The 23,824-nt window shown below is 40.6% G+C and overlaps 1 protein-coding gene across 3 annotated transcripts; it reads left to right on the top strand.

Moving 5' to 3' along the window:
- The first annotated feature begins 1,284 nt into the window (after positions 1-1,284).
- Haus4 (HAUS augmin like complex subunit 4) lies at positions 1,285-10,344 on the top strand. 3 transcript variants are annotated; one of them, XM_047540757.1, is made up of 10 exons: positions 1,285-1,478; positions 3,499-3,575; positions 5,783-5,925; positions 6,014-6,145; positions 6,687-6,821; positions 8,123-8,219; positions 8,877-9,022; positions 9,164-9,294; positions 9,653-9,721; positions 9,864-10,344. In XM_047540757.1, exons 2-10 carry the CDS (start codon positions 3,521-3,523, stop codon positions 10,045-10,047), a joined length of 1,092 nt encoding a protein of 363 aa, XP_047396713.1. In that variant the 5' UTR covers positions 1,285-1,478; positions 3,499-3,520; the 3' UTR covers positions 10,048-10,344. The 3 variants fall into 3 exon arrangements, with proteins under 3 accessions (XP_047396713.1, XP_047396711.1, XP_047396712.1); XM_047540755.1 differs by having other exon boundaries at positions 1,285-1,660; XM_047540756.1 differs by having other exon boundaries at positions 1,285-1,660; positions 3,488-3,575.
- Positions 10,345-23,824: the final 13,480 nt, after the last annotated feature.

Genomic DNA, 23,824 nt, shown 5'->3' with positions numbered 1-23,824 from the left:
CCAATTCAAGGCTTCCCACCACTGTCTTCTCCATCCTGTCACTTGAAGACAGGCTTCCACATGCTTCACCTCCTCATTCCCCAAGTACTTCAGAGCTGCTTAGCAAAAGCTTTGTAGTCCATATTTGAGAACTTGACAAATTAGGGAGATGAAATTTCAGTAGGTTTCTCATCAGCTCTGAGTCACCAAAGCATACTTGCTATTTTGTTCCAAGTGCTGTTTGTTAGGGACATTATGCCTGATATTTAATGATGCTGCACTACAGAATTGAAGAAGCATAAATGATTTTTAAAAGCTTTAGAAAATGACAGCACTAGTATTAAACATGAAAGGAGGCAGCTGAGAAGCTGACCAAGGATATGAAATTTCTGCCGTGGTCTACTTCATTCCTTCACTTATGTATACTGGTAGAATTTTCTAGCTGGTATTACAGGAAAAGGTGACTCCATTTCTCAGCACACCTTGCCCTTAGAGTCCTTCCCCACCACTGAAGCATCAGTCGCTTCTCTTGATTCTCTGATGCAAGATTTGATAGCTTTGGTGTGTTTTACACACATTTTTTTTTTTTTTTTTTTTTCAAAAAAAAACGCTGGGCAAGCACTTCGCCGCTGAGCTACACTACTTTAGGCCCATTATTTTATTTATTTAAATAATTCACCTCCTAACTAAATTAGTTTCAACTTTGCAAAGAGGATGTAGGTGGGAGTAGAGTCTGTTTAAGACAGAGATAAATGAAGAATGAGCGATAAAGGGGAGGGCAGAGGAGCCCGAGGAAGGAAAGCAGATCCAAAGTACAGAGACCTGTGCCGGGCATGGGGTGGGACAAGCTCTGGTGAGGAGACTCGCAGGATGCGTGATGAAGGCAGGTCTAGGAAGGTTCAGCGGGCCATTGTTGCAGGTTTAGGTTTCCGGGCCGCTAACTCGAACTTAACCTCTTCGCGCCTTAGTTTTCCCCTCTGTAAAATGGATATGATGGTAACTTCCCCGTAGGAAGCTGTAAGAACTAAATGAAGCAAGAAAAGGGAAGTAAAACGTAGGGAATAGTGCATGACTCATCGTAAGTCCTCAATAATGTGAGCTATGAATACCATTTTCTCAACATTTGCCGTAAACAGGGGAAGGCACCAAGAAGGCACAAAACGGCCTTCTTAAGACCGCTGTTTCGCAGACGGTTCCACGACTCGTGTTCGCAGCGGTTAGGGACCCAGGGCGCGCGCTTGGAGAGGGGCGGGGCCTACCGTTCCCGCCTTGAGTGGGCTCCGCCCCTCCCTCCAAGCTGTCTCTCGTGCACTTTGGGCTCCTGCACTTAAGCCGGCCTTTCCCGCGCGGTCCTCCCGGACCTGGCTTCCCCCCGGCCCTGCGCGGGGCCCGAGTGAGAGGTTCCGGAGCCCCGCGGGCTGGGTGTCGACGCTGCCCGCCAGCCCGCTCAGCCCCCCTTGGCACTGCCTCGGGAACTTCAGCTGCCCCAGAGTGTGCAGGTTTGCTTCCGAGGGGTGGCGGGCTGCGCCGCGGGAGAAAGAGAGCTCCGAGGGTCAATCCGGCCAGCCCTCGGTCTCCGGACGCGGAGGCCGCCCTCGCCCTTGGGAATCCTTGGCAGCCCAGACAGAAGGGAAGTCGGCGCCGGAGAGCCCGTACTGCATTTTGATTCATCTTGGGCCTTGTAAGGGTCACATCTTGTGAAAATACCTGTAAAATCAATTTAACGTTCAGTGCAGCGTGTAAAGACAGCTCTAAGAATTTAAAAGACGCCTGAGTCAGAACATTTAAATGCTTGGGTCCCTGTAGCAGCGTTTTAACACGTCTAAGTGCAGAGGGTGGAGAATCAAGCCTGATTGCCGCCACCGTTCACGCCCTGTAACATTTTAAAAGGGTAAAGAAAAATACCCATAAAAAACCTAAGTGGGCAGTTCTTCTAGGGAGGGAACAGTTGACTTGTTGAAATTTGGATTGGTCCTCATTTCTGTGTGCGAAATTTGCCTGCAAAACTTTATTTGCAGGCTTAGATCAACAATAAACCTAATTGTTAAAACACTGAGCTTAACTAAATAGTGACTTTTGTTGACAAGTCGATTGTGTTATTAATTCTTAATGTCTCATCCAAGGCAAGAATCGTTATCACAGTTTTGCAGGTGGAAAAAAAGTTTGGCACACAAAAAAGCATTTCCCTTAAATTCACACAGAAGCAACGGTGGAGCTGCAGATTAAGTCCTAGCATTCTGCCTCCTCAGCTGCATCACCGCTAGACCATGTTACAAAACAAATGAGTAGTTACTTTGATGTTACTCATAAAAGGAGCAAGTAAACCAAATGTTCTGTGAACACGAAGTGTTAAATCATAATAACCTTCAATGTCTGTTCTGCTTTGGGAGGCTCAGCTGTCCTTTGGAGTTTGATACCTCACAAAGAATAGGGGGTGGAGCAAAAACATGGAAAGTAATGTCAAGGGAAAATTTTTGTCTTCTGAGTCGAAACTGTGCTCATCATTTTTTTTTTTTTTTTTTTTTTTTTTTTTGCGGGGTTTGGAGTTGGTACCAGGGATTGAATTCAGGGGCACTCAACCAATAAGCCACTTCCCCAGCCCTATTTTGTATTTTATTTAGAGACCGACTTGCTTAGTGCCTCCCTTTTGCTGAGGCTGGCTTTGAACTCGAGATCCTCCTACCTCAGGCTCCTGAGCTGCTGGGATTACAGGCATGTGCCACCTCACCAGGCTCAAACTGTGCGCATCTTTACTGACCCTCTAAGGTCATTCTTTTCAGTGTGTTCCATTTTTCTGGCAAAACAACCAGAGTTTATGTCCCAGCCTCAGCCGTATTAACTACACCTTTGCCTCACTCTGTCTGCACTGACCTGTCAGTCTTCCTGTCGAGCTCTTTCCTCCAGGTGCTCTTTACAAATGCTGTTATGCAAAAACCAGTTGTTGTGCAACTGTGGAATGATTTGTCATTCCTGAAGGATGATTCTAGAGTTTAATGATCAAAAACTACCAACAGCTCTTTGATGAATGGACACAATGAGGCAAGCGCGTGCACACACACACATACACACACACACAAACTATTGTGGAATTTGATAGCTGAGTTATTTGGATGAAAAAAGCAGACTTTTGATTGTTTTCCCCAGTTCACTCATAACTAGAAAGCAGTAGCTTAGTTTTAACTTCAACATAATGATAGTGCTAGTGGGAAATCCTCCTGATTAGACCTTGGTGAATTGGAAAGTTTCTTTTTAGAAATAGGCTCCTTTTTAGTAAGCTTGGAACAAGTTGAGACATTTGTGTGCTTGGAATGCGAAACATTTTGGCACTTGTAAGCCTGTCCATAAAACTTGTATAAAAACTTGGGACCAGGATGTGTGATATAGCCCCTTTCTCTAAGTGGCATCCCTGAGGTTCTTTCCCAGCTTGTGATAAAAGAAATTCAATGCTAAGGTAATTTAATCTGGAGCAGCCAGCTATTTGTTCATCTTTCTTGTTTTCTTTCAATTGGTTCCACACAGATAAGAATCCCAAGAAAACTAAATGGCATCTGGAGATTTCTGTTCCCCTGGAGAAGGGATGGAAATACTTCAACAAGGTAAGGGTAGACATTTGCAGAACATTTGCTGACTTTTCCAGAGATGTCCTATTCAGGTTCTTGCCTTCTTTAATAAAAAGGATTTGTAATGTCTGTTAGTTTGTTTTCTTTCACAAGAGCCTAAACTTCTGGGGAAACTAAGGATACATGGAGATTCTTGAACATTCTCTTAATGGAAACAGATTACCCTAACTCCTGTTAAGTGTTGGTTTAGTATCTGTTTGTGCAGTAGCAAGCATATTTTAAAGATAAGAGTAGCTAGCCAATTCTTTGAAGTCTTCCTTCTTACCTGTATCTTCAATTTTCTTTTATCTTTTTTTTTTTTTTTTGGTACCAGGGATTAAACCCAGGGCACTTAACCACTGAGCCACATCTCCAGCCCTTTTTTATACTCTCTTTAGAGACAGGGTCTCACTGAGTGCTTAGGGTCTAACTAAATTGCCAAGGCTGGCTTTTGAATTTGTGATCTTCCTGCGTCAGCCTCCCAAACCATTGGGATTATAGGTGTGGGCCACCACACCCAGTGATTTTTTTTACATCTTATTCTTCAAAATCTCAGCTCCTGCCGGGTGCAATGACACATGCCTGTAATCCCAGTGACTCAGGAGGCTGAGGCAGGAGGATTGCAAGTTCAAGGCCAGCCTCAGCAATTTAGAGAGACACTGTCTTAAAATAAAAGATAAAAAGGGCTGGGAATGTAGCTCAGTGGTACAGCACCCCTGGGTTTAATCCCTAGTACCCCCATCATACATACAAAGTCTCATGTCCTTCTATATCTTTTCATATCTCCGGTCCTTTCTACTTCTTAAATCCTCCAAGAACTTGAATTTCCTATATTTTGACTATTTCCATATTGAATCCTTCAATATTTTAGAGGGGGAAGGAAAGGGGGAAAAGAGAGAGAAGGGGAGAGGGAGAAGGGAAAGAGAGAGAGTTTGAGATTGAGACTTATTAATCTCTAAAAGAACCTTGGGTATGATGGTCCAAAGAATGAAAATTTGAGCATTTGGTAAGTAGATATAGAAGATTCCAGCAGCGAGCACCTAGGAAAGAGATGGAAAGAAAGTCCTGACTATATGGAATAACTACAGAATCCTTATTTCCTGCACTTTTTCTCATGCTTGTACTATTCTGTATCTACATGCATTATTACTCAGTTCTACTTTCAATAATGAGAATTTGGTTAAATTTTTTATGTACTTTAAGGGTATACCTTTTCTTAGTCTTGCTTATGTGACTAGCGATCACAAAGTTGGAACTTTATATATGTTTTCCCCTCTTTTTCAAGAATTCTAATTGTATGAATTTGAGGTACTGTGGTGATCCCTATTAAAATGTCCTTTATTGTTGATTCTTTTTTTTTTTTTTGATACCAGGGAGTGAACCCAGGAGTGCTTAATCACAGAGCCACATCCCTAGTCCTTCTTTATTTTTTTTATTTTTTGAGACGGGGTTTTGCCAAGTCACTTAGGACCTCACTAAGTTGTTGAGGCTGGCCTAGAACTTGTGATTTTCCTGCCTCAGCCTCCCAAGCTGCTGGGATTACAGGCGTGTGCCACCATGCCAAGCTTGTTGATTATTTTTGTCCCATCTTTACCAACTTCATTTCCATTTTCTTCTTTCCTTTCCTTCCTCCCTTTCTTTTTATGTTTGGGATCTGGGGTCAAACTTAGGGCTTCCTGCATACTAAGCATGTACTCTACCAGTGAGCTACATCCCTAGCCCCTGCATTTCCATTATCTAAGTCCTTAATTTTATTGGGTATTCATTTCCCTCTGAAATGAGTTTTATCCACAGACATAAGGGCATATGCCATATAGTTGCCTGTGATCCCAGTGACTCAGGAGCCTGAAGTAAGAGGATAAGAAGTTCAAGGACATCTTTAGCAACTTAGGGACATCCTGTCTCAAAATAAAAAATAAGGACTGGGGGTGTAGCTCAGGTATAAGGTACAGGGTTCATTCCCTGTACCAAAAAAAAAAAAAGAAAAGAAAAGGAGAGAAAGAAACGAGTTTCATTTTACATCTTTGGATATAAAATAAGTGTTACTTTGAGTATTATTTCTAGTTTGTTACTTTTTCCTTTTAAATCTCATGATATTTAGAAATCCTTCCAACCAAAAACCTAGGTGTTTTGGAAGTATTATGTTCAATTATATAAACTAAGGATCCATACCTTTTTGCTTTTTTTGTCCCTGTGCCTCTAAGTGTGCAGCAAGCAGTTTCCTCCTTGTAACCTGAGGGAAGAGGACCTGTTACAGAACCCCTACTTCAGCAAGCTGCTGCTGAGTCTCTCACAGCATATGGATGAGAGTGGCTTAAGTCTCATCCTGGCAAAGGAGCAGGCTCAGGTAAGGGCTCTGGGAGAAGGGATGACTGGAGAAAGGGAAAGTCCTTTCAAGAGAGAGGTTTCTATCTGGGATATTTTTGGTTTTCTAGGCATGGAAGGACATTCGACTGCATAAGACAACATGGTTGAGGTCTGAGATTTTACAGAGAGTCATTCAAGAGCTGCTTGTGGACTACTATGTGAAGACACAAGACACAAATTTAACATCTGAAGACAAAAAGGTGAGGCTGAAGAGATGAGGTAAGGCATGTCACCAACTATAGAAATGACCAGGCCAGGTGTGACTTTGTTTGACGATGTGATCTAGGGCGAAGAACAGCTTTGAGGAATGGATTATTAAAAACAAAATGAGTTCTCACTCTTGAGGTAGCGCACATTCTTCCTTGAATGTGTATCTAGTTTCTAAAAATACTTCTGGGGCTGGGGATATAGCTCAGTTGGTAGAGTGCTTGCCTCGCAAGCACAAGGCCCTGGGTTCAAATCCCCAGCACCGCAAAAAAAAAAAAAAAAAAAAAAAAAAAAAAAAAAAAACTTCTGTCTCTGCTTTAAACAAAAGGAAAGAAAAACAGAAATGGACTATAGTTATTGGGGAAAAGGGTGTGTTATCAAGGTTTTGAAATAGATTGACAGAAGGCACTTGCAGCTGAAAGGGATGACGTGTTTGAGAACTTTGAAAGTGTGAGAACTGGTTTGTGGGGATGGAACAGATGGAGTAGATGTTTTATAGTCACCGCTTTTTGCTCTTTATTCTCTCTTTCGCAGTTTCATGAGACCCTTGAACAGCGGCTCCTTGTGACTGAACTGACACACCTCTTCGGTCCTAGCCAGGAGAGGGAGATACCTCCACTGCTAGGGTTGGAGAAGGCGGACCTTCTGGAGCTCATGCCACCCTCAGAGGTTGGAAAGAATGCATACTGGGAACAAAGAAGCAAAGTGGCTTATTTTTTCCCATATCTTTACATTTTTTGGTTGGGCTTAATTGTTTTTGCAAAAATGATACACATCTATGGTGGGCAAACTAAAAAAAAAATTAAGAAAAACATTACAGAGAAGCAAATAAAAACTGGAATACTAACTATACCTGAAAACAGTATTATTATAAACAGTTTGACATAAGTAGTCTTATACCTTCTATGCTTATATAGAGTAGTTTGTTTTGGTATAATAAATTTTGGACATTTTTTCAAATCAAGAAATAGGATGAGCAGGGCATGGTGGCACATGCCTGTAATCCCAGAGGTTTGGGAGGCTGAGGCAGGAGGATCGCAAGTTCAAAGCCAGCCTCAGTAACTTAGTGAGAACCTCAGCAACTTAGCAATCCTCCCTTAGCGAGACCCTGTCTCAAAATAAAAAAGGTTTGGGGATGTGGTTCAGTGGTTGTATATCCCTGGGTTCAATCCCTGTTACCAAATAAAAAAATAAGTAAAATAAATAGGATGATATCTGTAAAAGCACTCTCAGCACAGTGTCTAGGCACATAATGCTATGTTCTTATACCATTAGTTTAAATCAATGCTAGGATTCTATTGTATGAGTGTAGCATAATTTGTTCAACCTTATTGATGGATATTAAGGGTATTTTCATATTTTTGCTCTTAGAAACTACAGTGTGATGAACATGCTAGTGCATGTGTCTTTGCCTTTGTATGTATTTTATTTCCCTAATGTTTATGCTAAACGTGGGATCAACAGTGCAGAGCACACATACACAGAACACATCAGTTCATAATGCCACACTGTTCAGAAAGGTGTTTCCAGTGTTCCTAGCTCCCCACATTTTCCCCAACATGGGCTCATGACAGTCTTTTTACTTGTTTCTTTTTTTTATTATACTGGGGATTAAATTCAGGACTTTATGTATGCTAGACAAGTACTCCACCACTGAGCTACAACCCAGTCCCTCCTTTTGCTGATTTGATTGGCTAAAAATGAGTCTTCCTAATGTCTCTTTGAAAAAATATTTCTTTAAACTTTTGAGATAGGGTCTTTCTAATTTGCATAGGCTGGCCTTGAATTTGTGATTGTTCCACCTCCTGAGTAGCTGGGATTACAGGGATGTACCAGGATGCTCCACTTCTTGATGGCTCTTGATATGTTTTCTGTGGTTAATATTAAGGTTGTATCATCATGTATTCATTGGTGATATTTTTCTAGTTCTAACAATCTATTTGCACCACCTTTTGCTTCGGTGGCTGTAGGATTTTGTGCGGATGAGAGCTCGTCTTCAGCTGGAAGTGGAGGAACAGCTCAAGAGGAAATGTTTTACTCTGCTCTGCTACCATGACCCCAACTCAGGTGAGTGCTGACCCTCTGTTCTGCTCACAACTGGCCTTCACAATTCATGGGCTACTCTTTTGAGAATAATGTATTTGAAGTATCAGAGATACTTAGTGTTTGTTTCTGGTGGAATAAAAATAGATATTTTTGTAAGGATTCCTTTGATTCAGCAAGGTGCCAAGTGGGAGTGTCCTCCTGCTGCAGGAAGAGATGAGTTCTCTCCTTAGGAGGATCACAAAGGCAAAGGGAGGAGAGGTCAGGCCTGCCGTAGGTGTCCCCCACCCTCACCCCCGCACTGTGACTTAAGAATTCAGGGCCAATGGAGAACTGTGGTACACACTTGTAATCCCAGTGATTTGGGTGGCTGAGGCAGGAGGATTGTAAGTTCAAGGTCAGCCTGGGCAACTTAGTGAGACCCTGTCTCAAAATAAAAAATATAAAGGGCTGGGGATATAACTCAGTGGTAGAGCAGCCCTCACTTCAGTCCCCAGTAACACAGACACATCAGGAATCAAAGGTAGAAGTGAAGAGAAACTGACTTTGAGAACCAGGCATCTGAAGAAAACCTGGGAAGGCAGAATTGAGAGGGCTAGATGTAGTATAGGGGCACTGAACAAAGCCTTAGAAAGGGCAGTAGCAATTAGAATTTTGTCAGTTCTTTATCTCTTTGTCCAGATGCTGACAGTGAAACCCTGAAGGCAGCAAAGGTATGGAAACTGGCAGAGGTCCTGGTGGGTGAGAAGCAGCAGTGCCAGGATGCCAAGAGCCAGCAGAAGGAGCAGCTGGTACTGTTGGAGAAGAAGAGTGCCACCTACTCCCAGGTGTGTCAGGGCAGCGTAACAGCCTCCACCCTCCCTTACTCTGACTCCACAGGCACATTTAGGGAAGTCAGGAATTTCTGATCTGCCCTCCTTCCTATTCTCTTTGCTTACACCCTCTCCTGCTTCCTCTTGGGGGCTCAGGTACTTCTCCGCTGCCTCGCTTTGCTGCAGAGGCTCCTTCAGGAGCACCGACTGAAGACTCAGTCTGAGCTAGACCGTATCAATGCCCAGTACCTGGAAATCAAGTGCAGTGCCATGATCCTTAAGCTGAGGTAAGCTGTGAGCCCTGTGGATCTAAGGGATCCTGTCTCATACACCACTCCTCCATCCCTCATTCTCCTCTCTTTTTCCTCATTATGCCTAGCCCTTTGTGGGTATCCAATAAGTGCCTCATAGCAACGTTAGCCCTTGGATTACCCAAAAGCTTTTTAATATTCTTGAGTCTCTTACTGTACAGCCTTTTGAAATAGGTGCTTTACTGTGAGATCGATTGCTCAAGGATTCAGAGTGACCTTGTTTATCCTGTCACTGCTTAGCCTGCATCTTGACTGTGGGTAGGCACTGTGTCCAGTCCTGACTCTGATGCTGTCAGAGCTCTTCCACATGACATTTCTTTCTTCCCTCTGTCAGGATGGAGGAGCTAAAGATTCTGTCTGACACTTACACTGCTGAGAAAGTGGAAGTTCATCGTCTCATTAGGTGAGAATTCCCAGGAATCTGTATAGTTATCCACAGCTTATTTCTACTCCCTCCAGACTTGTTCATCTTAGCATGTTCCCATTCTTGTTTACTTTCTGAGGACCAGCATCCTTATACTGAACCTTCTTTGCCTGGCTCTTAGGGACCGTTTAGAGGGAGCCATTCGCCTACAAGAGCAGGACATGGAGAAATCTCGACAGGTCCTGAATACCTATGAGGTCCTTGGGGAGGAGTTTGACAGGCTGGTAAAAGAGTATACCCAGCTCAAGCAGGCAACTGAGAACAAGCGCTGGGCCCTCCAGGAGTTCAACAAGGCCTACCACTGAGCATCTTGCAGAGCCAGGAAGCATGATTTATGCACACCACTGCCTCCTTCTGTTTCTGCTGAAGGGCCCACCTCCATCTGGGGCTTCCTTCACTGTAAGGGAGAGTGGGGACACTTGCTTAAAACACTGCAGTCTTTTAGGCACCCTCCTGATTTATCTTCTTTGTTTACAATGACTCGGTCTTTTCTAGAAAATGTAGCAAGCAGATTTATATAATTTTATGCATAGCTGTTTGTCAGTGTCAGTCCTATGTTGTGTTTGATTATTTCCTGAATAAAATGATGATATTATGTGTTAGGATTGTAGTCATTTTCCTTGGGCACAGAGGAAAAAAGAACATCAAAGTCTGTGTGGATAAGGAGGAAGAACTGGGTGGATCCAAATACAGCCAGATCTATAATGCTTACCCAAATGGGAGGTGGAAGTACCAGCCTGCCCTCATTGAGTCTTAGAGACTTCGTTCTGGATAAGCAGAAATGGATGAAATCTGGGCTTGCTCTTGATGAACAATAGTCTCCAGAGGTCAGTGCTATGTGCTGAGGTAGGTAGGAAACTATTCTGTCATTGTGGCTAACAGTAGGGAAGTTACTATAAAGCAGTGAGGTATTCAACTTAGTCATAGAAGGACACAAGCCATTTGTGCTCCTGGTTCCTTCTGGTGTGGTTTGAGGGCCATATGTCTCTCCAAAAGCAGGGATGGGAAGAGATGACCCTGAGGAATCAAGTTTCACAGTCTGCTTACATAAGAGCAAGGCAGAGGGACCTGACTGGCATTGAAATCAGGGAATTGGAACAAAAGGAGAAGTCCTCTACCTTCTGAGTAAAAGAACCTACTCAGCTTCCCCACCAGTCTTCAGGGAGACTGGTTCAGGCATTCTCCTATTAAGGTGAAATGATGATCTGCATTGGCATGGTAAGAATTAAGGTCTTGAAGTCAACGTACATCTTTCCATCAATGGTGTTTAACATTATTTGTCTATATGCAAATTTTGACCCCCTACAAAAAATGAACAAATAGATAATGGAAAAATTTAGAGTTAACATTGCTTAATTTTATAGTTTTTTTCCCCCCAACTTTCTTTGGGGAAATTTTTGAACCTATAGAAAACTTGAAAGGATAGTAGGATGAGTACCAGTGTACTCTTTCTTTTTGGTACTGGGAATTGAACTCACGGTAGCACTACCACTGAGCTACATCCTCAGCCGTTTTGATTGTTTTATGTTGAGAGGCTGGCCTCGAACTTGCAATCCTCCTGCCTCAGCCTCCTATGTCACTGGGATTACAGATGTGCACTACTAATTAAAATATTTTATTTTTTGCGAAGGATTAAAACCAGCAGTACTTTTATCACTGAGCTACATCCCAACCCATTTGATTTTTTAAAACTTTTTTTAAGTTATAGATGGACACACAGTACTTTCTTCATTTATTTTTATGTGATGCTGAGTTTGGAACCCAGTACCTCACACATGCTAGGCAAGTGCTCTACCACTGAGCTACAACCCCAGCCTGACCCTTTTGATTTTGAGACAGGGTATCACTAACTTACCCAGGCTGGCCTTGAACTTGTGATCTTTTTACTTTAGCTTCCCAAGTTGCTGAGATTACAGTTGTGTACCACTGTACCCAGCTACCATTGTACTCTTAATCTACATTTAGCAATTGCCAGTATTTTGCTTTTCTCCCTCTTTTCCTTCCTATCTCCATTCTCCCTTTCTCTTTATAAAATTCAGGTATCAGGTAGGTGTGATAACATATACATGTAATCCCAGCTACCTGGGAGGATGAGGCAGGAGGATCAAGGTCAGCCTGGGCAACTTAGACCCTATTTTTCTTTTTTTTTCCTTTCTTCTTCTTCTTCTTCTTCTTCTTCTTCTTCTTCTTCTTCTTTTTTTGGCTAGATCAGAGGTAAATGTATTTTATTTTATTTTTTCTTCACATTTTTTTTTTTTAAGTGGTGCTGGGAATTGAAACCTAGCCCTTGCGCATGCTAGGCAAGCACTCTATAAAGTGAGCCATATGCTCAGCACCCACATTTTTTATTGTTGCATTATATTTGTACATAATGGTAGGATTTGTTGTTATATATCTGTACATGAATACAACATAATATAATTTAGCTAATATCATTCTCCAGTATTTTCCCTTTCCTTTCCTCCTCCCTCTTCCTGGTCACTTTCCTGTATTCCACTGATCACCCTTTAATTTTCATGAGATTTCCTACCACATTTTCTTTTCCTTTTCCCTTTCTAGCTTCCACATGTGAGAGAAAACATACAACTTTTAACCTTTTGAGTTTGGCTTATTTCATTTAACATAATGTTCTCAAGTTCATTCCATTTTCCTGCAAATGACATAATTTCATTTTTCTTTATGGCTGAATAAAATTCCATTTTGTGTACATACCACATTTTCTTTATTCATCTAGTAATGGACACCTAGGCTGGTTCCATAGTTTAACTGTTGTGATTGTGCTGCTGTAAACATGGATATGCATATATCACTGTAGTGTGATGACTTTACATTTTTAGGATAAATACTGAGGAGTGGTATAGCTGGGTCATATGTTGAGACCCTATTTCAAAATATAAGAAATTTTTAAAAAGGGCTTGGGGTTGGACTGGGGATGTGGTAGGTGTGATAACATATACATGTAATCCCAGCTACCTGGGAGGATGAGGCAGGAGGATCAAGGTCAGCCTGGGCAACTTAGTGGTAGAGTGCTTGCCTGGCATGCATGAGTCCCTTGGTTTGATACCTAGTAACACACACATAATAAAAATAATAATTATTATTATTTAATTAAAATGAAATAAAATTAAATTTCTAGCAGGTTGATTGGTACTTTATTGACAGTGAACATACTGAACATTTACATCATTGCAGAAAGTTTTATTGTACAGCTGGGCATGGTGGTGCACATCTATAATCCTTGTTACTCAGGAGGTGGAGGCAGGAGGATCACAAGTTCAAGGCCAGCCTAGGTAACTTAAGGAGACTCTGTCTGGGGCGGGGGGGAGTAGAAAGGTTTGGGGATGTGACTCAGTGGTAGAATGCCCTTGAGTTCAATCCTCAGTACTGTGAAGAAAACTTTTGTATGGGACAGAACTGTAAGCTTGTATTTCCTACAAATTAGAGGTAAGTCTTCAGGCTTGATTAGATTTGGATAAAACATCTTTGGGAAATATACTTAATAGATGATATTACATACTTCACATCACTGAAGCCACATCAGGCCAGAATATATCACTATTAATTATGCTGAATTTGATTGCTTGGTTAAGGTGGTAACTGCCAGATTACCACTAGTGGGATCTCTTGAGTGTATAAAGGTATGTTTTCTCTTGATTGTAGCATCTAGAAATTATCTTTGAAAATCTCAGAATAGATCTTCCTGATATTTATTATGACATTCATTTAATTAAGTGCTTGTCCTGAAGCAAACTAGGTTTTGGCATTTGAAATAATAAGATGATGATGATGATGATGATAATAATAAAGAAATGGAACTTGTCCTCAATTTTATAATCTATAGATAATAGCAGACACACAAAAACAGTCTAAAAATATAAAGTAACAGGAAATACAGTTAAAAGTGTTGCAAACCAAGAGAAGTGAATCAGGAATTATAAGGTAGAGCCTTGGTATGGAAAGCAGATTTGGTTCAAGCTTTTTTTTTTTTTTTTTTTTTTTTTGCAGTGCTGGGGATTGAACCCAGGACTTTGAGCTATCTTCCCAGCCCCACTGGTTCAAGTTTTGTAGAAGCAAGTGTGGTATAGAATTTTGGAAAAAGCAACAAAGAGAAAGAGGAAGAAGTGGTGTTTGAAGGCACAGAGTTAGGACTGGGTAAATTATTCCCTCCCCTCCCCTCTCCTACCCAGTAAGGTGGTTTTATTCTTGGTCCTTTAATCCTTCATCCTAACTAGAGAGGGAAGTTTACTAGAGGTGCCCTTCCCAAGTGCCATTCTTTATCATGGAACAGCTGGGAAGGAGACTTGGAGGGCAGGTAGGAGGAGCTGTGTGACAGTGACACCTAAGTTTAGCGTTTTGGACCTCAGCTTTCCTCTCACCCTCACATTTTTCAAAAAAGATTACAGGTCCTACCTCTTTCCTCTTTCAAAGTCACACTCTTTCAAAGTCACTTACCTCTTACAACATCTCATAAGTCTTGTTGATCTTTCCCTTGTGATGAAAGTGAAGGAAATCACCTCCAGAACTTGGAGTAGGATTGCTCTGGATAAGAAAACTCTGGGTTTTTTTTTGACAAACAAAATCTGTTCCCTCAGTGTACTCAAAGAAGGCTCATTGTGGAAGTATGCTGAGGAAGGACCCTGCATTACTCCCAGGCCACGACAAATTGGAAAGCACAGCGCCCCCTAGAGACCAATATAGGCATCTCCAAAGGAGAGCAGAATTCCTGGGGTCTAGCCATGCCTGCGCTGCCCCACAGTTATGAAGACTCCCTTCATATTACCTATCTTGCAGGATTTAGACTAAGTTTTGTTCAAGGAACTAAGGTTTCCTTATACTCTGAAACAGTGGCGATAAAGGAGTCAACACATAATGAACTAGATTAGCAATTGTAGAAATAATTTACCCTAAAAGATGGTTTGTATTTGAATGGCTAAGGTGCTGCCAAAGTGCTAAGGTCTGGTATCAGGAAAATGCAACTGAAGTTTAGAAAGACCTAAATGTACCAAGCCTGGCTGAAGAAAGAACATGTAACCAAAAGCAAATAAACTACTTAGGGTTTAGAAAAGGGTTATCCAGAGAGTAAGGTCAAGGTTCTCAGGAGAAATTGAATCTGATATACCTCTATGTTAAGGATTAGGCTCACATGATTGTGAGGGCTGGCAAGTCTGAAATCTGTAGGATAGGCTGGCAGGCTAGAAACAGGCAGAAGTGATGCCGCAATCTCGAGGCAGAATTTCTTCTTCAGGAACACTCAGTTTGCTCTTTAAAGGCCTTAACTGACTGGGTGCAATGGCACATGCCAATTAATCCCAGTGACTCAGGAGACTGAGGCAAGACAATCACAAGTTTGAGGCCATTCTCAGCAATTTAGCAAGGCGCTGTCTAAATAAATAATAAGAAGGGCCGGGGGTGTGTGACTCAGTGGTAAAGTGCCCTGGGTTCACTTCCTATTACCCCTTGCACCCCAACAAAAGACCTTAACTGATTGGATGGGAGACCCACCCACATTATCAAGGGTAATCTCTTTTACTTCAAGTCAACTGATGGTGTCAACTACGTCTACAGTACACATTCGCTGCAACATCTAAATAAATGTTTGATGAAATATCTGTGTTCTGGGACAATTCAGTCTTAGTGTCAGAGGACTGGCTTCAAGGTGCTACAAAACTGAAGAAAGAGGGGCAGATAGATCAAGGATTGAACAGGGTGCAATTTGTTGGGAAACTTCCTGATGAAGTCATGGTCCTGGGTGGCAGAAAGACCAATTGGATACCTGCCATTTGGATGAGAAATAGGGTTGTATGTATGGGTTAGGACAAAAGTGATTTCATCCCAGCTGGAATGTACCTAGTGGTATATAAAGCTTCACATACCACTTAATGGATTTGTCTATTTATAGTTTTCTGGGAAACTATACAAGAAAAACAGACTAGAGGTACTCTGGGGCAATCATGGCAGTTAAACTCAAAATGGCAGCAATCATGTCAAGCTGAATCTATACAATCTGGGTACTATAATAGACTGGCCAAGTCAACACATTAAATTCACTGTCAGACAAGTATTCTGGTTTTCATCTAGCCCTAACCTGGTTGAAATGGACACTGAACTAGGGATCTGAGTTAGGTCACTGGAGAGAAGAGCTACACTGTGGGCAGGAACAAGCCATGGTTGTAATTCCTCTCCATAAAACAAGAATTTTGAAGTCCGGTGTGGTGGTACATGACTGTAATCCCAGCTACTTGGGAAGCTGAGGCAGGAGAACTTCAAGGTAAAGTTCAGCCTGATTAACTTAGCAAGACCCTGTTTCAAATAAAACAAAAAGGGCTGGGAATATAGCTCAGTGGTAGAGCATTTACCTAGCATATGTGAGGCCCTGAGTTTGATTCCCAGCATTGGGTGGTGACTCTGAAACTTTATTAGCTACCAGATATGATTTCTAAGCATTCTGCATGTGATAGGTCATTTCATTATATTAGTAAACTTTTGAGATTAAATAATATTACTATCTCTCCATTTCAATAGGGGAAACTAAGTAAGGTGTAGAGAGATCAGGTAACTTATGCAATGACACAAAGCTGATCATTTGAAAAGCCCTAGCATGAACCCAGGAAGTCTGGCTCCAGAATCTGCTGTCCTAAGACCCTCTGATGACTGGAATCCAAACATACACCCTGCAAGCAACATAATGTGTAATGGATTTGGCTTTCCTGGTTTCCTGATGAATGGAAGGGAGGGCTCTATACAGCAGATGAATACCCCTGCCACTGGAAAGCACCATCCTTCCACGTACATTGACAATACAACCTAAATACTGGTCTCTAGTGAACGTACCAGGAATTTGAAGTGACCCAGAGCCTGCTAACAAATGGAAGCTTAGGGCCAGCAGAGTGTGGCCAGGCCTTGAACCAGAAGACCTCACTAGTGTCCTAAACCCCTAAGAGACCAGCTAGCAGAGCCAATGGCCATCTTTCCCTGCCACTGCCCCAACCTACTCCTCAGGTCCTCATTTTGGGTCCTACAAATTGTTCTGACTGCTTCTCTTCCTACCTAATATGCTTACCACTGCCAACTCAACTTTCATGATGATTTTGGCTTTCTTTTCACAAATATTTTGTAATTTTAACTTCATTCTGTTATTTCTCTGATCAAAATACTCAGATCAGGTAGACACAATGGTACACACTTATAGTTTCAGCAACTTGGGAGGCTGAGGCAGGAGGAACCTAAGTTTGAGGCCAGCCTCAGCAACTTAGACCCTGTCTCAAAGTTTTAAAAAGGATTGGATGTAGCTCAGTGCTAAAATACTCCTGGGTTCAATTCCAAAAACAGCAACAACAAAAACCCCTCAGGAGACTTCAGGTCTCCCCACTACATACCAAACAGTTTACACGGTTTAGCTATGGATTGAAGCCTTCAAGGTGTAGCTGTGCTTTCCAGCCTTCTACCCCACTTACACACCAAAATCCCTGATGGGCCTGTTCACCACTTCATGCTTTCCTGTGCTTGTTTCTATAGGGAACTCTTATAAATTCCTATCACCTTTGAGGCCCACCTCAAATTCTGCTTTGCCATTATCATTCCAGTTAGAAAAGGTCTCACTACTGTTTAACAGTACATCCCCACAAACACTTTGTTACAACTTCTTTAGGGTACTTACCAGGCAAGCTTGAATTGCTGTCACTGTGTTAAGAAGCAGGTTTGACCTATCTGCAATATCTGAAGTTGGTGGAGGCAGGTGGTTGTAAAGTATGTATTTTCAATTGTTTTGGCCTTGGAACTACTTTACTCTCCTAATGATTTTTTTAGGACTCCAAAGAGCTTTTGTTTATGTAAGTTTTTTTTTTAATAAAAAATTTTTTAGTTTTACATGGATACAATACCTTTATTTTATTTATTTTTATGTGATGCCAAGGATCGAACCCAGTGCCTCACACATGCAAGGCAAGCACTCTACCACTGAGTACAACACCTCCCCTATGTAAGTTTTATGTACAGATACTGTCTATACAGTAAAAATTAAAAATTAAAGCTAGAACACTTAAAAATGTATTAATTCATTTTTTAAAAGTCCATTGCATGTTAACATAAATAACACATTTTAATAACAAAATAACCATTTTCCAAAAAGAAGAGTGGAATTGCTTTGTATTTTAGCAAATCTCTTTGATACTTGCCTTAATAGAAGCAGCTAGATTATTATATCTGCTTCTCTTTGTGGTGATATGTGGCTTATGCTGAAGCAGAGACTCTTACCTCACATATTCATGTAGGAGGTCTTAATGCATGCACATTTTGCTCCTTGAACCACATTTTGGCAAATGCTATCATAAAATAAAAATAAATGTCTTGAGAATCAGAAGAACCAGATTTCTCATTGTGGCTCTTCCATTTAATTGAAGCATTAATTTGTTCCAGACACACTTTTGTTTTCTCATCTACAAAATGGGTATATTTATAATTCCCACCTCACAATTTAATTTTGAGGATTGAGATAATATGTTTAAAGTTCTTGGCATGGGGTAGAGCTTAATAAACATTAATCTGGCTAGGAGGACTATCATATATGTCTATGAGATGAGCGTAATTGCTGAAGGTTGGACAGTTACAGAAGTCTACAGAGAAGGAGGGCATTGGGTAAGCCTTTGAAAGAAGACATGTAAACCAGAAAGAAACGACATAGTAGTGCATGCTTGTAATCCTAGCCACTCACACTGGAGGATCCCAAGTTTGAAGTCAGCCTGGGCAATTTAGTGAGACCTTGACTCAAAAGCAAATTTTCAGAAGTACTTGACTAAAAAGAACCAAAAAAAAAAAAAAAAAAACACCGACTTGGGATGTAGTTTAGTGGTGGTAGAGCATTTGCCTATCACGTGAGGCCCTGGGTTTCATGCCCAGTAGTAGCTTCAAAAAAAAAAAAAAAAAAAAGAGAAAAAAAGAAGAAAAAAACACACAAAGAAAGCACAAGTTTAATATATACTTTTAAAAATGCTGTCCATATAATATTAACATGCTCAGTATTGAAAATTGAGAGAAAAGATGAATTTTTTCCATAGCTGAGGTTATTCTGCATGTACAATTGGTAATCTTTGTGACTTAATGGCTTTCTGTGTGTATGTGTGTGTATGTGTACACTGGGGAATCGAACCCAGGTGTGCTTTACTACTGAGCTACATCCCCAGTCCTTTAAAATTTTTTTTCCTTTTTAAAAATTTTGAGATAGGGCCTCACTACATTGCTGAGGTTGGCCTCGACCTTGTGATCTTCCTTCTTCAGTTTCCTGAGTCACTGGGATTACAGGTGTGAAATGCCAGTTTAATGGCATATTGTAAGCATTTCTCTATATGACTAAATTTTCTTTGATGACATTGATTTTAATGACTCCCTAAGATTTCATTGCATGCGTGATTTATTTATCCATTGTACATCTGATTTATGTTATATTTTTTATAAATAAAAAAGTTACACTAAAGATTTCTCTTAATTTTTATCCTAGTTTGTAAAGATTGTCTAGGGTAGCAGCCTAGAAGGGAATTAATAGATGACATGTTTTAACGTTAAGATCAAAGGTTCTGCAGTCAGTTGACCAAGGTTTGAAATCAACCTTTCTAGGCCCTAGTTCCTGCATCCATGGAAGAAAAGCACTTCCTATCTCCCAGGGTTCTTGTGAATGTAAGGTGTTTTTCACACAACTTGACACAAAATAATAGGTTAATTAATGTTAGCTGTTATTATTATCACAAGTTAAATTCATATATTTAATCATACGTATGCATATGTATAAAAGCAGCCTGTCTCCGGGCTATTGATTGGATTCTTTTATTCTATTTTTGAACCAACTACAATAACTTGATTCATTTGTATATTACTTGTTTCACAAAGTGTTTGAGGTAAAGGCTTAAAAATTTGAGATTTCCCTCTCTCTTTTTGAACTTTCTTTGCTTTTCTTGTCTGATTTTTATTGCAGATGAACAGTAGAATTATTTTTATCAAGTAACAAAAGATTCCATTAGAATTGTGATTGAGTGTTGTAAAAGTGAGAAATTAATTCAATAAGAACTGACATCTTTATAGAATTCATTTTTTCTAAGGATATGGTTTATTTCTCCTTTTTTTTAGACTTCTATTATGTCTTTCAACAAAATTTTGTAATTCTGTTTATATAGGTTCTTAAAATTTTTTCAGAAAGTTAGAGCTAAGTATTTCATCTTGGTGTTACTTTTATCACTGTGGAGAGGGAAAATACTAGTAACAATAGCTAATGTATATTGAAAGTTTACTATGTGCAGGGTATATTCTAAAAACTTTACCATATTAACTAATTTCATCCTTATAACAGCTTCATGAGATAAGAATTACTATTTACATTCCCATTTTATGAATGAGGAAACTGAAGCCAGACGCTACATTCACATGGTTAGTATATGGATATTCAAGACTTTAAACTCTTGTCATCAGCTTCACAGGTAATTCTCCTAAGATATTACTGGAATATTTTTATTAACTTATTTTACATTGCTGGGGATCAAACCCAGGGCTTTATACATGCTGGGCAAATGCTTTACCACTGAGCTACATTCCCAGTCTGGATATTTTCATTAATTATGTCTTCTAAGTGTTTCTTGGTATATAAGAAAGTTATAGATTCACATTTATCTTGTATCAGCTGACTTCTCTGCATTGTATTATTCTCATCACTTAAAAATTGATTCTCGCAGATTTTCTATGAATTCAATCATATCATGTGCAAACAATGATAAATTTGCTTTTCCCTTTCCAAAACTTATACCTCTTTTTTCTATTTCCAGTCTGATTATATTGGATTTTTCAGAATACTATAAAATTACTCAGTTATGAGATTAGACATTCTTATTTCATCTTTACCTGAGTTGTTGAGTTTATATATATGCATATATGTGTATATATGAAGACTATTTAAATATTCAGACTATTAAGAATGTTTATAGAAAATAAAGTTGTCTTACCATGCTTTATTCTTTGACTATTAAAAAGGGTCAGATTTTTTTTGGTAGTACTGGTGATTGAATCCAAGGACATGATATCACTGAATTACATTCCCCAATCCTTTTTATTTTTTATTTGAGACAGAGTCTCATTAAGTTGCTAAGGTTGGCCTCAAACTCATGATCCTCTTGCTTCAGTCTCCTGAGTAGCTGGAATTGCAGAAGTGTACCACCATACCTGGCATGTTTTTTTGACCCATTATATAATTTTTCTAACACCTAAACTTGTGCTAAGCCTTGAGGTAAGCCCTAATTGGTCATGTTATATAATTACTATGTTAACATATTGTTAATTTTTCTTTATTAATTCTAAATATTTTAGGATATTTACATTTACATCCATAAGTGAGACTGGCCTATAGCTTTTTAGGGGTGCTATTCTGACAGGTTTTGATATTAGGTATGTTATGGCTTCATAAATAAATTGGGTAGTTTTCCATCTTTTTCTATGTTCAGTACAGTGCCTGCTTTCTATTCATTTTGACAGATAAATACCATATAATAGAGATGACAAGGAAGAAAATGCAAATTGGCACAGATTATTTTGCCTCAGTAACTCTGCCACTTTGTAGCTAGAGGACAGCTTTGATTGCGAAGAAGCAATTTGGAGCATAGGAAGGTCAAATGGGCTGTTATTGTGGTGTTGAAGAGTGTGGTGGGCTGGACAGGCACTGAGTCAAGGGAGGTGAGTGGAGGTGGGTCTAGGGAGGGAGGCAAGTACTGAGGAAGAAGGTGAGCACGACAAAAGATGAAAAGAGGCTTTACAATGGACTGGGGGTGTTTACACAAAGAGCAAAAAAATGGGGATCAAATAGAACTGGGCCTAAAGGTGAGGAATACTGGTGGACTTGGTGGGAGAATTATCTGAGAGTAAGGTACTCCTTATTCTCCCAACTTGGGCAAACAGGCAGCAAAAAAATGTCCAGTGCTCTCTGGCCTGTTGGTCACTACTGGAAAAGTAACCAGGGCATTTGCCCTTCTGTGTGTACTTTCATCCCATCAAAGGCCTACATCCCATTCTATAACAGTAATTCACATGGTTCTGAGCACAAGAGTTCAGTGTGGAGGGCAGAGCAGACGGAAGCAGAGCATAAGATAAATGTCACCAACGTTGACTAAAAGCCTAGTACATGGCACCCTACAAAGTTCTCTGTTTCTTTTTCAGTCCTTCCCTTCTTGCTCCTCTACAGCTCAGATAGACAAACCCATACTTACATACTGTTTTTTTAATGGCCGAGGAAAGCTCTGTAGGAAAGAGTGGGGGCAATGCGGTATGGACATTGTGAATGTGGTATGGAAGTACTGTGAACATGATGCTTACCACATGGCTGAGGCCATTTTGAATGAGAAAACAAAGACAACACTGACAAATGAAATTCAGTCCATGTATACTTACTTTAAGGTCAGTTAAACATTCTAGGCTTTTTTTTTTTTTTTAAACACAAGTCCTTTTGAAAATTATTTTAACTGGTAGAAAAACTGACAACGGTTTCCTAGATGTCCTTCTTTTCCTCTCACCCAGGGATGGGTACTAACGACCAACAGAGCAGCCACAAGTTTGACATCAGAAGTGAGCTGCCAGAAGCACAGATGGTCCACAACCCAGACAATTAGTGTCTGAAGAAGAAACAACACATAATAAGTCTTCTGTGAATGTAGAATTGGGTTGGGCACAACTTGGGCAAAGAAGCAGCAAGCCTCCTCAACAACTCCTTTTTACCTGTTAACATGTCCACAGAGCACTCACCCACTTCCTGTGGGTAACCACCTATTGGAAAGACCTTCAGGAAAGAATTCCAAATATATTTTGTAGACATTCCATCCTAAAGGAGGGGACCATATGCCCCATTCCTTAGGTATAGACCACACATAGTAACTTTATTCCAAAGACTACAGTATGGAAAGTTGGGATTGGGGGAGTGGGAAGGAGAGAATCACTTTGCAGTGGAGAAAGCTGACAAATTCTACTTCTGCCAGGTGATAAAAGTCAACATCAACAGTCATAAATCATGGTGATTACTATCCAAGTACCCTTGATGTGATGAAAATGACACTCTACCTCTCTGATCTTCCTCCCCAAAACACATAACCCCAGTCTAATCATGAGAAAAACATAAGATAAATTACAAATGAGGGTAGCTTCCATAATACCTCACCAAAATATCAATCATCAAAAACAAGGGACATCTGAGAGATTGTCAAAGCCAAGAGAAACCTACAGAGACATGACAACTAAATGTAACATAGTATCCTGCATGGGATCCTAGAGCAGAAAAAGTTCTGGTTATAACAATATGATAATAATGTAAAAAATGGGACAAAATCACCTCCAACCCCTTCGGGGTACATTTAGTTCTTTGGTTTTCTAACTTTCATCCCCTTGGGGCACTTACATTGCACCCAAAGCTCCTCAGAGCATATCCTTTCTACACCCTTTCCGTGTTTCACAGGGCTCTGTCCCCCAGGGGCCACGGTGATATCATCCACTCCCACGGCTTCAGACCGCTTTTCTTCTGGAGACTTCCAAATCTTGTCTGGTTCAGATCACTGTTCATGCAACTCTCTATTACACAGCGCCCCCTAGACGTTCAATTCAGCATATCCAAACTCAAACCCTGATTTCTCCCTAAAGCTAAACACCATGAGAGAAACCTAAACCATTTCTCTCATTTCTCGCCTCAGTCAATGTGCAGAAACCTGGGCAACACTCCGACTTCTCCCCGCTCGTCAGCCCCTGAGTTCTGTCCACACTCCCTGCTTGTACTGTACTCTCCTCTGCACCCCCACTGCCGGGCCCTCAACAACTGTGGGCTCCTTGCCTTCAGGTGTTCCCATTATCCTCCCTAGGTCTTTCCCTGCTTCATTCTTTTCCTCCTTTTCTGTGTCTCTAGCAGTTATTCACATGGGAAAACCAGTCCCCGCCAGGCAGTTCCACAACTCCTGAGTCTGTAATCCTTCATCATAAATTCCTTTTCTCTGTCTTGAAGTGTAAGTGTGTGTGTGTTTAGGTATTTACTTACATCTTCTGTTTGAGACAGAGAATCGCTAGGAATTAGTGCTA

Source organism: Sciurus carolinensis, chromosome 2 (genome assembly GCF_902686445.1).
Source record: "Sciurus carolinensis chromosome 2, mSciCar1.2, whole genome shotgun sequence".
Lineage (NCBI taxonomy): Eukaryota > Metazoa > Chordata > Mammalia > Rodentia > Sciuridae > Sciurus > Sciurus carolinensis.
The sequence above is the reverse complement of the archived record's forward strand: the minus strand, read 5'-3'. Positions and strand labels throughout refer to the sequence as shown.

Bases quoted from the DNA above. Each gene is read 5' to 3' on its own strand.
- Haus4 (XM_047540757.1), top strand. From the start codon at position 3,521: ATGGCATCTGGAGATTTCTGTTCCCCTGGAGAAGGGATGGAAATACTT. The intron at 8,220-8,876 runs GTGAGTGCTGAC...CTCTTTGTCCAG, and splicing joins CTACCATGACCCCAACTCAG to ATGCTGACAGTGAAACCCTG. The intron at 9,722-9,863 runs GTGAGAATTCCC...CCTGGCTCTTAG, and splicing joins GAAGTTCATCGTCTCATTAG to GGACCGTTTAGAGGGAGCCA.